Source organism: Myotis myotis, unplaced genomic scaffold, assembly GCF_014108235.1.
Source record: "Myotis myotis isolate mMyoMyo1 unplaced genomic scaffold, mMyoMyo1.p scaffold_m19_p_6, whole genome shotgun sequence".
In the NCBI taxonomy this organism is placed as follows: domain Eukaryota; kingdom Metazoa; phylum Chordata; class Mammalia; order Chiroptera; family Vespertilionidae; genus Myotis; species Myotis myotis.
In genome coordinates, this window is record NW_023416368.1 from 50,660,040 (window position 1) to 50,676,779 (window position 16,740).

The following is a 16,740-nucleotide window of genomic DNA, read 5'->3' on the forward strand; positions in this document are numbered from 1 at the left end:
GATAGCAGGAGGGCAGGAAGGGGCTGAAATGACTCAAGAACTTGGAAAAGGATGAATAAAGTGAAAGTAAATGTTGAGTCTGAAGCTCTGAGAAAAGATAACAAACAAACAAAAAACAACAATGGAAAGCTAGGTGGGCAGTCACCATAGCAGGGATAGGGGATGAGGTAAGTAGGGGTGGGAGAGAAGGAGGAAGGTGCAGAGTATATATGAGCAGATGAGCCAAAAGCTAAGATGCAAGACCAAATCTGCAAATAATGGGTCTCCTGTAGGGAGACAAGCTTTATTGTAACCCTGGAGTTATGCTGTGCCTTCCTTTACCTCTACCTCAGGGCAGTCTTGAAGGTGCCAAGGGTAGTCACACAAAGGACACACATGTATCTAAAATGTACTCCTCATTGTGTCCACTGAACTAGGATCCAAGGTAAATGACTGAGCTGGGCACCTTCTGGATGTATGAAAGTATGAGTGTACTATTCAACTGGAGACAAGCTGCTATGAGAAGAACAAAGGCAACCTTTCCTCATGTCAAAGAAACCTTGTTTGTTTAAACCCTGCCAGCCTGAGAAAACAGTGTCATAAAACTTTCCAGTCTTCCTCTTAGAAAAATAGCAAAGGAAATGCATCAACTGATATCCTGGCTAAATTTCTCATTTCGAAGCACAAAGTTGAAAGCTTTAAGTAAATTCTGCTAAGACAGTTTCCAGGAACTAAATCCATTAATCAAACAAGCTCTGTATTTGGTATAGCACCACGGTGGAATGGGGGGTTATGCTGGACCTGGAAGAGTCACCCACTCGCATGCATTGGGCTTATTTTGCCTTTCAGCCTTAATAAAAGCTGTAACCTCAGGACTCTGCCACTAGAGTGGGCATGACAGGCCACAGGTGACTTCAACTCTACTTCTTCGCCCATTAAATGTGTACAATTACTCCTATAAGTGTTGAAAGAATTAAATAATACTGGTAATATTTTTATTTTTATAATATATTTTTATTGATTTCAGAGAGGAAAGGAGAGGGAGAGGTAGAAACATCAATGATGGAATCACTGATCTACTGCCTCCTGCATGCCCCCCTACTGGGGATCGAGCCCGCAACCCAGGCATGTGACCTTGACCAGAACTGAACCCAGGACCCTTCAGTCCACAGGCCAACACTCTATCCACTGAGCCAAACTGGCTAGGGCCAGGCAATATTTTTAAAGCAACCCCCAAAATATTAGCTATATCTTCAAAAAAACAACAACAACAAAGAAAACAATCATAAAGTAATTTACATATCATGCACTGTCTCCCAACCTATCTTGCATTTGTTTCTTATGCTCATCCTTCTCTCCTATTTTTTTTTTGGTTTGAGAAGAATTTTTATTATTATTATTATTATTATTATTATTATTATTATTATTAATCATTATTATGGAAAGTATTACATATGTCCCTCTTTTTCCCCCCATGAACCTCTTCTAGCCTGCCCCTTCTCTCCTATTTCTGAGAGAAATCCCAAAAACTCTTGTAGCTACGAACTTCAATTTGTGTACCAGATCTCATTTCCTCTCCTCTACTTAAGAGTGTCACTCAAGCAATTCTCTCCCCTTTCTCCTACATTGTCAATATTTCCTTTGTTACTGGATCATTCCCATTACCACACAAACATGCTGTTACCTCCTCATCTTTAAAAAATAACCCTCTTTTGATTCTCGTCTCCTCTACAGCGCCATCCTATTTCTCTGCTTCCTTTCACAGTGAACCTCATCAAGAGTTGTCTACACATGCTGTCTGCACTTCCTTTTCTTCTTCTTGCTCAACCCACTCTACTTGGGTGTAAACTCTTTCTGCTCTAATAAAGTTACTCTTGCCACTGTCCCCAGTGACTTCCACACTGCTCAATCCAAAGCCATTTCTCAGTCTTTGTTTCACTTGATCTATCAGCAGCATTAGGCATGTCAATCATTCCCTTATGAAATTCTTTCTAATCCTGGATTTCAGAATGTCATACTCTCCTGGTATCCGCCTACCTTACTGACCATGCCTCATCCAACTTTGTTGCTGGTTCCTCCACTTCTTTTTGCACTAATAAAATTGGGATGTTTCCCGTTGTGATCTGTAGAACATTTCCCATTCTCTGAAAAATTCAATCCTTTGTTGACATTATTCAGTTTCATGGCTTTAAGCACGATGACAATTTCCAAATTTTTATCTTTAACCCGAACCTCTCCCCTCAATTCCAGATCCTTACCTCTAACAGTATACTTGATATTTCCATGTAAATATAACATGTTCCAAATGAGTTCCTACTCCTGGCCACAAAACCTGTTTCTTCCTAATGAGTACATAGCCACCCCACTCCTCCAGTTCTGCTGACGCCGAAAATTGTTAAATCATTCTTGAGTCCTCCTTTCCTCTCATTCTCCCATTCAAACCATCAGAAAATTCTGTTAGCATTACTTTCAAAATATGTACAGAATCCAAATACTTTTCATCACCTCCACTGCCATCTTCTTAGTCTAAGCCACCCTGATAACTCCCATAGATAATTACATTTGCTCTCTAACTGGTCTATACTTCGTTCTACCTTTCCATCTATAGTCCAATATCAACACAACAGCTTAGGTGTTAAAATTATATCAAATAAGGTTAATTCTATGCTCAAAATTCTCCACTTGCTTCTTTTTTTCTCAGAGAAAAGACAAAGGGCCTACATGATCTTTTCCCCCAAGTTATCTCTTCGAATTCATCTTCTCCTCTCCTTCACTTTATTAAAATCAAACAGGCTTCCTTATTACTTCATGATCATGGTAGGCAAATATCTGCCTTAGGACTTGTGTACTAACTGTCTTCTATACCCAGTATAGCTTTCCCTCTATATACACATGGCTCACTTCCTTATCCCCTGTGTCTTTCCTCAGAAAGGAACTTCTCAATGAAGCTTACATTAACTAGCCCACTAAACCTTAACCCCTGCCCTGCAACAATAGTCTAAAGCCCTCTTACTTCACTCTATATTTTTTCCACAGCATTTGTCATCACTAACATATTATGTAATGTCCTTATTTCTTATGTTATTTTTTTTTAAATGTCTCTCTGCTGCAAGGGGATATACTTTAGGAGGGCAGATGTTGTATCTGTCTTGTTCATTGCTGTATCCCTAGTGTCTGGAATAGTGTCTGACTCATAGTAGGTGTTCAATTAAAATATGGGAAGCATCAATCAGACCATCAAACCTCAGAGGGAAGGTAGGGGATGGTGGGGGTAAGGGGGAGAGATCAACCAAAGGACTTATATGCAAGCATATAGGCCTAACCAATGGACGCAGACAACAGGGAGGTGAGGGCATGAGTGGGGGGGATGGGGGGTAATATGGGGATAAGGACACATATGTAATAACTTAATAAAGAAATTAAAAATAAAATAAAATATGTTAAATGCCTGAAAGGAAAGAAAAAAGTAACTTTAAATAATGTGGCATCTTTATTATCATAAAACTTTAGAACTAGAAGCAATTTTAAAATTTTGTAGGTGATATTTATTTTACCAACAAAGGAAGGTCCAGAGAATTTAAGTGATCTGCCAAAGGTCATGTAGCCAAATAAGTAAACTGTGGACTCACCAAGTATCTTGGCTCTGAGTCAAGTGTTGTTTTGTTACATCATAGTTCATTGAACAATTTTAAGAGAAACATTATTTTTCTGATAAGAGTATACATTCAAAAATGTAATCATATAAATCATCATTGGAATTTTAAGTTTACAATAAAGATATCCATGGTCACTTTTGCTTACTTTTTACCAAGGTTTTTTAAAACTTGTAAATGTACTTTAAAAGTTGTTTTACCTGCTGATCTATGGGTTCTAAAGGACCTGATTCATTCATGTTTCTTTCTCATGAAATTCTAAATGTTCATGTGTAGAAATTCAAAAATATTAATAGTTAAGCCCTTTGATAAAAAACGATACTCTGTGCTTGAATCTTTGCACTTTAAAAAATAAAACAGATTTGTTATATGTATGAAATAATTGCTAATTTGAGTATAAGTTCTGGAATATAATGATTTTCATGTTGGTATACATACATGTGCACACATGTTAAAGATATTCACTTAATAATATCAAGAACATGTGCCAAATTCAAATAAATAAGCCATGGAGATATAGTGTACAGTACAGGAAATATAGTTAGTAATATTGTAATCTCTTTATATAAAAGGCTAATATGCAAAGTGTCCCCTCAGGAGTGCAATCTGAGACCAGGAGTTCGATCGCTCACTATGACATGCACTGACCACCAGGGAGCAGCGTGGAATAAAAATGCCCTGGCAGCTGGCAGCTGGGGAAGGAAGACCCCAGCCAGCAACGGAAAGGCCCCGATCGGCCCTGATTGCCGGCCAGGCCTAGGGACCCTTCATGCACGGGGCCCCTAGTATTGTAATTACTGTGTGGTGACAGATGATTTTTAGACTTAGTACGGTGATCACATCATAAAGTACATAAATGTGGAATCACTATGTCATACACCTGAAAGGAATATAATTTTGTACCCCAACTATACTTGAATTAAAAAATAACCTGCCAAATCATATGTTGTCAGGGCTTATGGCTGGATACATTAGGAAAAAGTATTCAATGACTTATGGTATTTGGTCTTCCCATGGGGCATTTCTTGATATTCTTTCGAAGACAAAAAAAAAAAATACAGGACATGCAATAAGATGAATGGATACACAGATGGTTGAACACAGATTCCCAAAGAGCAGTGATTAATCAGTGTATTTCAATGCATACAGTTTTCCTAGTGATGTACCTCAAAGAGCTGTTTTTATCTCTGTTTTCCCATCATTTTTATCTATTACTTCTGTGAATGGACAGAAAATATTTATAAAATGTGAATAAAATAAACCTAGATAGGACAGTAGATATGATGGATGAAAGAAATAGGTATTTATTAGAGTGTACTGAAAAGTGTATTATGCTGCAGTCATGGGTTTAGAGATCAATCTTTTCAGTAGAATTGAGATAGACTGTGTCTTGATCTCCTTGTGCCCCTAATACTTCACAATTTCTAATACACAGGGTGCTTAAATATTACTTGAATCTAGAGAAGCCTGAGAGATAGGTCAAATTTAGCAAGATTTATGGATATAAGTGGACTTCATAGTAAAATGTGGTGGTCAAACTAGCTAATGTGAGTTAAGATATCATTGATAGAATTGTATCCCAAAGGAAGGAGGTAGTGTTCCTGTGTCACTGTGTTCCATGCTATTGCTTTGAAAAATGACCCCCAAAAGTGGCAATTTAAAAATGGACATGAAGATCCCTTTATGATATGTTATGTGATAATGTGGAAAAAGGGGAGTAAATTTGTCCTGTTTGGGGCAGAGGATTAGATCTGGGCCAGTGGGTAAAGTGAAAGGAAACACATTTCAATCATCTGGAATCTGCCACTCAAAAAAAATAAAAATGGTTTTCTACCAGTGGAGATGTGTATCACAGGTTAGGTGAGAATTGGCAGAGACACTGTAGGTAAGCTTCTTAGCATAATTTAGGAGGTTTAATTACAGAATATTTTTTAAAAAATATATTTTTATTGATTTATGAGAGGAAAGAAGAGGGATAGAGATAGAAACATCATTGATGAAAGAGAATTATTGTCCTAACCAGTTTGGCTCAGTGGATAGAGCATCGGCCTGCGGACTCAAGGGTCCCAGGTTCAATTCCGGTCAAGGGCATGTACCTTGGTTGTGGGCACATCCCCAGTAGGGAGTGTGCAGGAGGCAGCTGATCGATGTTTCTCTCTCATCGATGTTTCTAACTCTCTATCCCTCTCCCTTCCTCTCTGTAAAAAATCAATAAAATATATTTAATAAAAAAGAAAGAGAATTATTGATTGGCTGCTTCCTGTATAGCCCCTACTGAGGATAGAGCCCAAAGCCAGGCATGTGCCCTGTCTGGGAATAGAACTGTGACCTGCTGGTTCATAGGTCAATGCTCAACCACAAAGCCTCACTGGCAGAGCTAATTACAGACTCTTTAAGGGCACACCGTAGTCTAAGATTCTAATATTTTCTGATTTTATCCTTGAGTCCTTACTTTATTATGAAATTGAAGTCATGTGGTATTATGCATACAATAGATGCTTATAAGAATGTTTTAAGTGTATAAAAACTAAAAGGACCATCTTGTTCATAAAGAAAACATGTAAATACATATGACCATGAATGTTGGGACCAGTTGCTCTATTATTTGTGTTGAGAACAAGAGAGAAGCTTTTACTTCTTTCAGCACTATTGGCATTAATCCTGAAAAGAAGTGTATGAAGTGAGTAAGACATATGGCAAAATCCTGGACCTAAAACAAATGAAAACCCTTCAAAACCACATATTTAAAACACTATTAAGTACACTGTAAAAGGAAAATCTAAAACTTTAAAAGAAAATTGCAGGTTAAAGAGGAACATAAAACATGGATAAAGGTAGTAACAATTCAGAATACTGTCGGTTTGACCATGTTAGCTATACACTAGCAAATCCAACACAAATTATAGCTAAAATGTAAAAATAAAGGCTGGTGATGAAGAAAGAAAAACTGACTGTCAAAGGGGTGACTTACCCTATGAGATTTCAAAATGTATCCCAAATCAAACATAAATTAACAGAAGAAAAATTCCAGAAACTGAGTAAAAACATTTACTTAACTTCATATATAAAAAAAACACAAAACAAAACCTACATGAGGAAACAAATCACTAATAAATGATGTAACAAATGCCCATCAGTATGTACCATATCATACATTCTAAAAAATTCTAGATCATTCACTGACTCTACATCAATTAATTGTAAGAAAAAATGAATTAAATGACTTTCCTACTCCAGGTATGAGCTGGGTATAAATTTTGGGCTATTTGAGAAATTAATCTTATGCCTTGAAAACCCATCAAGGGGCAGAACAAGTCACTAAAATGGATTCTGCTTCCTTACCTCATTTTCTAGAGCACAGTGTCTGGCTCATAGTTAATAGTCAAGAAATGTTCAATTAAAGAAAATAAAAATATATGATTTTCTTTATCATATGAATTATGACAAGCTTTCATTCTGATTCATGTAAAGTTGTAGAACTGGACTAGATGTATTAGCTAATGAAACTGATATTATTAAAAAAAGAAAATCCCCATTACAGTTAAACCAGGGAGGTCTGAACATAAAGAACATTAGTGTAAACTATCCACCTATGTCAATGTACATAGCAGATGAGGATCATCTACAATAAAAAAAAAAAAATTGAAAGACTGATGTTTCACATAATTAAACCCCTGATGAAAATGGGACTAATGAAAAATCAGGAAAACAAATTGGAAAAACAAATGCAATATTGTAAGCACCCATATTTTCTTATAGCTCATTTTCTTGAAGTGAGAGGAAAAGCAGATTGCAGAAGAAGAGGGTAGGGCAACATTGTTTATTCTCTCCAAACACTTAACACATCTAGGAAAAGGGCTGGGGCAACTCTCACAGCAGTTCTTATTACCATAACCCCCCCGCCCCCCATAGATGTTTGTCTTGTTTTTTGTTGTCAAAATTAATCAAATTACCTAAAATATTTAAATAAAAAAGCCATTTATAGGGACAAAACTACATTTGAAACTTTGATTATTATATTTGCTAGTCAACCTACTAATAAGCCATAGATTTCAAATTATTTATCTATATACCTGTCTATCTATAGACACACACATTACATACCCACATGTGTATGCATATATATGTATGTGTGTGTATGTGCGTGTACATGTATCCACAAAAATCTAGACTTACTAATATGTCTTTGGAATAATGCACAAACATATTATTCTTATATGGAATCAGACCTTCTTATATCTTTCTGAAATTATTCACAAAAAATATCCCTCAGAATGAGGCAAAAAGCATTTCATCTATCATACTGCATTCTTTTCAGGAACAATTATGAGATACTGTGTCCTGATATCCCTCAAAGTTTCTAAGAGTTTTAGGATCAGATGCTTGTTTTTCTTCCTAATAAAATTTTGTAGGAATGCATAAAAGTAGATTAAACTATGTCGGATTCTTTAAAAGAAAACACTGTTCTTCTTTGACAAGGTTGTTATGTAGCCAAAAAAAAATAAAATAAAATTGAGCATTGCAAGCAGTTCTGAAAACGCAACTGAGATGCAATTTGATAAGTAGCCTTCCATCATCCAAGCCAGAGATGTGGAAAAGCGTGCTATCAGCACTTTCATCAAAGGCACTATTGACTCTTCTCTTTCTGTCTCATTTTATCTTGACTTTCTCATTTTGTTTACTCAGTCAATAATTGGAGAAAAAAGATTCCTTACCCCTTGGATGAGTTTTAATGGAGTCCACGACAGAAAGGTCCTGCTCTCCATCTCTGCTGCCACCGCTGTCTTCACTACCACCATCACTTTCAATCAGTTTGTCCACCATAGCAATAATGCAGTTCAGGCTCTTCCCCACGTTGGCCCACACCCTATCCTGAAAAGAGCATGAGTATCAATACACATTTTTATTACAAAAACAAGATAAGACAAAATCTGATGCACCCATTTTAGAGAAGCAAGAAGAGAAACCATCATGACCATGCAGACTGAGTGACTAGCTCTAATACCCTCATTAATTTGGCCAGACCATGGATACACAAGAAATACATTCTCTCTTAATAAAGCAAAATTTTAAGTGTTATAAATCTTTTTATTTAGATGATTCTTTTTCTCTGTCATAAAGCAATGATAAATTATCATACAACGTTAATCCATAATTGAGCTCAAAGTATGAAATTTTAAACTGGATATATATTATCATTTTCTTATAATTTTCCTTATCAATACTTAGTAAGAAAGCAAAGACACAGCAATATTTTTAAAGAATGCTCACCACTTACATTAGAAATTCCCATTTTTCTTTTTATATTTTTATAATACATACACAAAGTTTACCATTTTTACAATTTAAAGTGTACAGTTCAGTGGCATTAAGTACATTGTTGTGTGACTATCACCACCATCCATCTCCAGAACTTTTGCATCTTGCCCAATTAAAACTCTGTACCCTTTAAACATGAACTCTTTCCTCCTTCAGTCCCTTGCAGCCATCATTGTACTTTCTGTCTCTATTAATGTGACTTCTCCAGGAAATGGAAGTTCTTAAAGTATGGTCTCCAGCTAATGGGAATGAACTCTGCTATTGAGGAAAAAGGGAGGAGAGGATTGCTCTTCATTTTCCAGATTGGCTTTGTATGTGAGATACATTTTCAGCTCTCTTCTTCTTCTTTTTATTTTTAATCCTCAGCCAAGGATATTTTTCCATTGCTTTTTAGAGAGAGTGGAAGAGAGAGGGGAAGATAGAGAGAAATAGCGATGTGAGAGAAACGCATTGATTGGCTGCTTCCTACAGGAGCCCTGACCAGGGCTCGGGCCAGGCAGGAGCCTGTAATCAAGGTACGTGCCCTTGACTGGAATTGAACGGGGGACTCTTCAGTCTGCAGGCTGACACTCTATCCACTGAGACAAACTAGCTAGGGGTCAGCTCTCTTCTTGTTGTCCATGTTGGGAGAAACTGCATTTTAATTAAAAAGCAAGCAATATTGCATGCTGCTCCCCTTCCTTCCTTCCTTCCTTCCTTCCTTCCTTCCTTCCTTCCTTCCTTCCTTCCTTCCTTCCTTCCTTCCTTCCTTCCTTTTGATCTTTATCTGAGGATATGTTTTCTTGATTTTAAAGAAAGAGGAAGGGAATGGGAATGAGAGAGAGAAACATCGTATTTGCCCCACCTAGGGATGGAACCTGCAAACTAGGTATGTACCCCGACTGGGAATCAAACCCACAACCTTTTGATGTATGGGATGATGCTCCAACCAGTTGAGCCACCTGTCCAGGGCTGAATGCTGCCTTTCTTCCTCTTTTATTTTTTAAATTTATCTTTATTGTTGAAAGTATTACAGATGTTTATGTAAAGTAATGCAAGGGATGGGTCAATTTATCTTAATCACATCTCTGAAAAGCCTGAACAGAAGATGATTTAAAAGGATAATTTTACATTTTATACCTATATGCTACTATTCTTCCTTTACTTATATCTCCCATGATAGGATTCCATTGATAGGAAAAGTAGCCTTTGCAGTCATTAGAGAGATCTTTATTGGCACGAGGAACAGAGTGAAGCAGTTCATCAATCAAGACCAACAACAATATACGTAGTAAGGGGTTATATGGCAAACAGTAGGAAAAACATTTAAGTCATGCTCTCACATGAGCTGGGAGAGTGTTTGTTGGGGGTGAGAAATGGAGCAGTTTCTTATGCACAGTTCATGCATAATCAGATAATCTATTGAAGATACACTCAGCAGTAGACCCTGAGTAGACTCATTCTATTCTTTTCCCTTTGGGGAGAACATCCTACCTAGCTCATAGTGAGAGAACTCTGAACTTTGCAGGTCATGCTTCCTTCTCTTTTATGGCATCTAAATAGTATATTAAAGTTTTTGATTTGGTATGCACTTCTGTCTCTAATATCAGATTATGGCTTATTTGGGACCTGTGTCTTCAATATATTTATTGCACAGGGCCTGGAAGAAAGGAAGAGAGAGAGGGAGGGAGGAAGGGAGGGAGGCAGGGAGGGAGGGAGGGAGAAGTTCAGCATTGCTTAAGTGATCAACTTTTCTAGATCTAATTTTTTTTTTTTATCAGCAAGAATGTGAAAACTAAACCAGAGCTGGCATGGGGAGTCCAAAGCAGCCCTGGCATATCTATATCTCCATGTACAATTTCCCACTTGTCATTACCAATTTCTAAGGACTTTGATTAGAACAAGCATATAGATTAACAGGGCCAATATCCTTCTTTAAAAAGAAGCTTCAGTGTATCCTTGATTGAATGCAATTTGCACTATACTGGCCTAACTCAACATTGCCAACTTGTCTTATTTTAATAGCTTGATAGTTCTTTCCTCTGATCCTAAGTTTATAGAGACTGCTAGATGAAATGAGTTGTACTTAAAATACTCCATGGCACAAACTGGCACATGTATGCCTCAAGCTATGTAATACACACACATACACACACACCATGTCCACTAAAAAGGGGCATACATTTGCCATCCATCAGAATTAAGTGAGATTTCCTGATGTTTGCTTCCTATGGATCCTCCTGCTTAACTTCACTTATTTACTTATGTAAACATCCTTGACCTTCCTTTCCAATAACCACACTGCTGGTCTTATCCCCAAATTCAGCCCCTAGTCACAGTGAACTCAGATAAGCAGCCAGCTTCTCTGGTATTGATCTCTCTACATTCCCGTGGTTTGGACCCAGACCTATATATCAGCTATCACACAAACAGGTCTACACATGAGTGCCACATTTATCTTCATTGATCAGCATGCTCAAGTCATCAGTCCTCTGGTCAAAAGCAGGCTAAGCATTACAGTGAATCTTCATTCTTCTCTCAGCCAAGTGTCACCTCTCTGGTGAGTCAACCTAGAAAATTCTCCTTATTTCTTGTTACTCTTCACAATGAAAACTTTACCAGGTCAGTCGTCTTGGTCTCCTAGCAGCATCCTATTAAATAGCTTAACATATATTTTCTGGGCACCTGCTGCTTGCCTGTTCAGTGCTGATCATTGGAGACATGAAGGAAACCTTGGAGGAACTTATATTTCTGTCTGGACACATGCTGCTTTTTATGCTTCGGTTACCTTCTTCCTTCTCTTCCATCAACCCAAATACTAACCTTTTCAAGTCTCACCACTTCCAAGAACTATTCATGCTACCCTCTTCTGCATTTTTGCTGTCTGATAGACAGAGGGCTCTATGAGGGAAATGACTATTATTCATTAATCCTTTTATTCTCAGGTTCATAGGTGATAAATAAAAGAAAGAAAGAATGAATGAATGGATAAATGAAGGAAGGGTTATATATTTTTCATCTTCTCTAATTTTCATATAATTTCTTTCTGAATGTTTTCAACATTTTTTAAAAATTGATTTCAGAGAGAGGAAGGGAGACAGAGAAAGAGAGAAACATCTATGTGAGAGAGAAACATTGATCAGTTGCTTCCCACATGAGCCTTTGACAGGGGATAGAACCATGGAGGATAGAACTGGCAACCTGGAGAAGTGAACCTGCCACCTTTTGGTACACAGGATGACACTCCAACCAACTGAGCCACACTGGCCAGGGATCTTTTCAACATTTTTTATGTGTATCACTCAACCACCTCTATTCTGGGAATCTCAGTATCTCTGCTTGTTTTATGAGTGCTGGCCATTCACTTGAATTAGATGATATGGTTGTTGAGGTCCGAATCCATATTTTATAATTGTTTTCCCCCAAGTACCTATAGCATTGCTACACACCACTGGTGCTTAATTAACATCTGTTGATTGACTGAATAACCAGCTACTTAGGAATAGAAAGAAATTAAGATACAACTTTAAGAAGTATTACCACATTTTCAAATTAAAGTTAGAATTAAAATCAAACTCATAGGCTGAGTTCACTCTAATTAATGCTACATCATGCTAAAGCTTTCAGTTCAGTAAAAAATTAAATAAAACAATTGTTTAATAAAAAAAATTTCTACCTATAGGCTAAGGCTTTTAATTTTAAGTTGGTAATTGGATGTTGTCTATATATCATTAGATAGTTGTACAACTAGTTGAGTTATATGACAATATCAGTCGGTATGCTGCGTACCACCAATTTCCAGATTGATTTTTTTAAAAAATGAATGTACCCCAATATATTAACATTCTGCCTGTATATACCTCAGCATTTCTTTCAACAATTCATTAAATTTGGGGTATTCAAAGATTTCTATTTAGGAAATAATGTCTGACTATTCACATTAAAATATATTAAAGTTTAAGGACACTTGGTTTAATGTAATCATACATTTTTAAAGTGTGTATGTAAGTTTGCATATTTATTATTCACAGGCACTTCAAAATATTTGACATTGAACTAGGCATTATAAGAGTCAGGAAAATATCCAAGGGAGAGGATGATATCCAACATAAAACCACAGGAAAATCACCCATTAACAAAAATAAAATATCTCTGTTAAAATCATTGGTTTGAGTTTGAGGATGAACTGCTGATTCTGCAAATCCCTCCATTCACTCTGAAAAAAAATACATTGAATGCGAATGGAGGAAACACTGCATTAGGTGCTATAAAACAGGGGACTGAAGGTGAATGTAATAACTGCATGTGGGAAAATCTAGAATTGGGCAGCATTTCATGAATATGCATGCCCATAAAGATCTCATTTGGGGCTTCTCTTCTTTAATAGAACATTTGTGCATTTTAATGGACAGTCATGAACTTTGCTTAATCACCTTTTGTGGACTTTAATATAAAATAAATATTCCAAGCTCATTTCTCCTGGGTGAAATGGACTGGAAAAGTTCAGGAATGTTCCCATCCATCAAAAAAACAGATGATAGAACCCATTCAGTGGCCATGTCAGAGACTGGCCTCATTCTCCCTGTCTTTTCCTGCCATTCTGATGGGTAGAGTGGACGCTTTGCTTTCAATGTCCCTTCTTCATTACAAGGTTAACAACACCCGACAATCCTACTATGTGTGACTTAGGGAATAAAAATAAAAAGGCTGGGATAAGGGGAAAATAGCTGCTTCCAATTTATATTTTTGGGGAGAAATAGAACTTATTTCTGGGTAAGTAGGACTTTGTCATTGCCATGTGATAATCAAAAGAAATTAAAATGATCACCACTGGGTTTCTGGAAGCTTTTGGAGGCCCTAACTCACCATGTTCTTAGCTTTGGTCATCCCTGATATTCTGTGTCCATCCTGAATTTTACCACTTTCTATGTTTGGTGGTAATTTAAAGATAACTTGAATAGTCACCTCAAAGTTGATTCTGAAATGAAAATATGCACCAAGGAGAGAGGATATAACTAGGTATTTTGACTGGAACAGAGAAACAAAATCCTTAAAATAATTTATGAATTCCAGTGTGTGTGTGTGTGTGTGTGTGTGTGTGTGGTGCCTGACATAGTGCAGTTATCTTAAATAGAAATACTCTGTGTTTCAAAATAAAAAGGTAAACAAGAACAGTATTTTGAGGGCAAATTTCAGTCATTAATTTACTCTACAAATGAGTATCCAGCACCTTTTTATGTGCAGATGTTCTGCTAACTGCAGCGATACAACAGTGAACATGACACTGTCTTTGTCCTTTAGGAGCTTAAAAAGTTCAAGAACACAAGGAAGAAACAGACTGGTTATAATTCATTGTTAATGAGGCTGAGTGATCATGGGATAAGAATAATGCTTTATTATACAAAGTGTTTTGGAGTTGAATGCATACACACACACATACTATATATCTGTCTGTCTACCTATTACATAAAATTTGGAAATAATTGGCCATATTTTAGTGAACATTTTACTCATTTTGATTACTAAACTATAAGGTGTCACTTGAGAAAAGTTAAATCACAGGTTGGTATCTAGTTGTCCATAAAAATTAATTACCTCTAAAAATTGAGAATGATAGATTTCCTTCTTATTAAGATAAGGTCAATGGTTTCACAAAGCATAATTCTAGCTAGTCAGAAAACTGAAGAGATTCTCTTTTGAAAATCAATTTGCATAGGTATCTCTGTGTTATGCATAGCCTGAATGATTTTCCCTAGAGGTAAAGTCTAAGATGAAGACAGAAGCCAGCAAGAGACGCTGAGAATACACATCACTGAAGATTGCTTATAGGGTTATCTGGCAAAAATATGTTTGTCCTCAACAGTTAGTAATATTTTGAAACTATCTGTCATCATGGCTACCTATTATGGTAATATAAACTGCTCTATTAATACTTCTGTTAAGATTAGGCATTCATGTTTATTCTAGACATCATTAGAGAAAGGTGCAATACCAAATAAACTGTGAGATGTTGATAATATATTAGAAACTGGTTTGTGTAAATCTTATTCCAAAATGCAATCTTTGTGAATATTGAGTTACAGAGAAATCACATTTTTTTTCCAGGATATAAATGGACTTTATTATCAGGATGACTGACATAAATATTACTGTGCATCTGTGCTATTGTTTCTATGATCTATAAAATTCTTGAAAAGTTATTACGGATTAATGTGGATCATCTATTGTGTTCATGTGACATAAACACATTTTACCTTAATAAGGCATAGAAAATGTTCTCTTAATTTAAGAATGTAACTAAAATCTAAAATTTGATTTACATTTACAACATGAAGAGGGAATTAATTAGGTAATTTGAATGCTGAAATGTCTGATACAGAAATGTAGTTCAGCTAAAAAGTAGGTTTGGGATAAATAATAGTTTTCCTATTCTTCTCTTTGATAAAATGTATCAGAATATAAAGGTTCAGAAGGTCACCTTTTTTTAAAACAATTTTTTAAATGAAGGTAGGCAGACTTCAGCCCAAACCCATCAGTGTACTAATGTTAACATTAAATCACAGTGTTAAAGAGAAGAGCATAATTACTGAAAACTACAAAACTGGGTCAACTTAATCCTTTGGTTGGATGACATGCTTTCATATTTTGGACAAACTAATCTTGGAATCCCAGCTGTTGGAAGCATCTGCTGTAGAAATGTAGAGGAAGACACGCAGTATGTCATCTTTACCAGCTAAAAGATGAAGAATGCTGTATTAGCCTATTTGCACAGATTGTCATAAAATCTCAATATTCCTTTGGAATTTAATTGTTTACCAACTTTTCAAGAACTCAACCTCCAAAGCACTCAATCATTAATAAGTAAAATTATGCAAATAACAGACTTTTTTGGTCAGTGATCATTTTAGTTTCAATCTCTTCCATATTGATTAGATAATTATTATATAGATTCATGTCATCAATTTTGCTAACAAAACAAGTTGAAAAGAGGCAGGCTCACTCTCATTTAGAATTAATAAAGATTCTTTCTCACGACCTCAAAAAGAAAGATTCTGCGTGTGTCAGCAGAGTATTCAGAAGTTATTTACTAACATGCATTCACTTTCAAAATATTTATTGTAAGAAGCTCCATGCAGTTGTTCATGTTAGGCAACTGTGAACACTACAGTCACTATAGGAAATTAAATAGAACAAATAGATTTTTAAAAATGGAGCTACTGTGATCTTATGTCTAAACCTAAACCAATGTAAGTGATCAGAGAATATTTTCATATGATAACACAGAAAACCAATTAAATTTATTTAAAACATTGAATTAATTCAGGAAGTTGACTAGACTTGTAATCAGTGCTGAAACTTTTCTAATACCTAATTAGCTAGAAAAGTAGTACACAGACTTGTTTCCAATTCATTTACTAGCACAATCTGTAAAGGCATTTTCAATTAGCTATATTTTCTTTGAATTTCTAAAACTTTTCATAGTTAGTTAAAGCTTTGGGAATAATGGTAAATGGTTATAGCTTTGGTGAATTTTTTTCTGTTTTTTTTTTTTTTAAAGAATTTTCATGTCTTGAAAAAGAATTTTTTTTAAAAGAAAGTGGTTAACAATAATAATCTATCTAACAATCAAATTCTGTTATTGCTGGCAAATAGAGTAAAATTATTTTGGGAGGAGAGAGTTAGAAGTAACTTCTCTGAGTGGGAAATATTTCCCTTGTAATTATGATAAATTTAGACAACATTTTATATACTTTCCAGTAACAATGGGATCCAGAGATGAAGAGTCCTTATGAAAAGGGGAATTTGGAGA

General features: G+C 35.9%; 1 protein-coding gene across 7 annotated transcripts in view; it reads right to left on the reverse strand.

Annotated features, from left to right (window-relative positions):
• The window catches only part of INPP4B (inositol polyphosphate-4-phosphatase type II B), a 563,010-nt gene that overhangs the window by 68,582 nt on the left and 477,688 nt on the right, over positions 1-16,740 (reverse strand). For all 7 annotated transcript variants that reach the window (XM_036311860.1, XM_036311863.1, XM_036311861.1 and 4 more), the window contains one exon: positions 8,348-8,504. In XM_036311860.1, the coding sequence (XP_036167753.1) occupies positions 8,348-8,504 (157 nt within the window). The remainder of the gene's footprint in view (positions 1-8,347; positions 8,505-16,740) is intronic.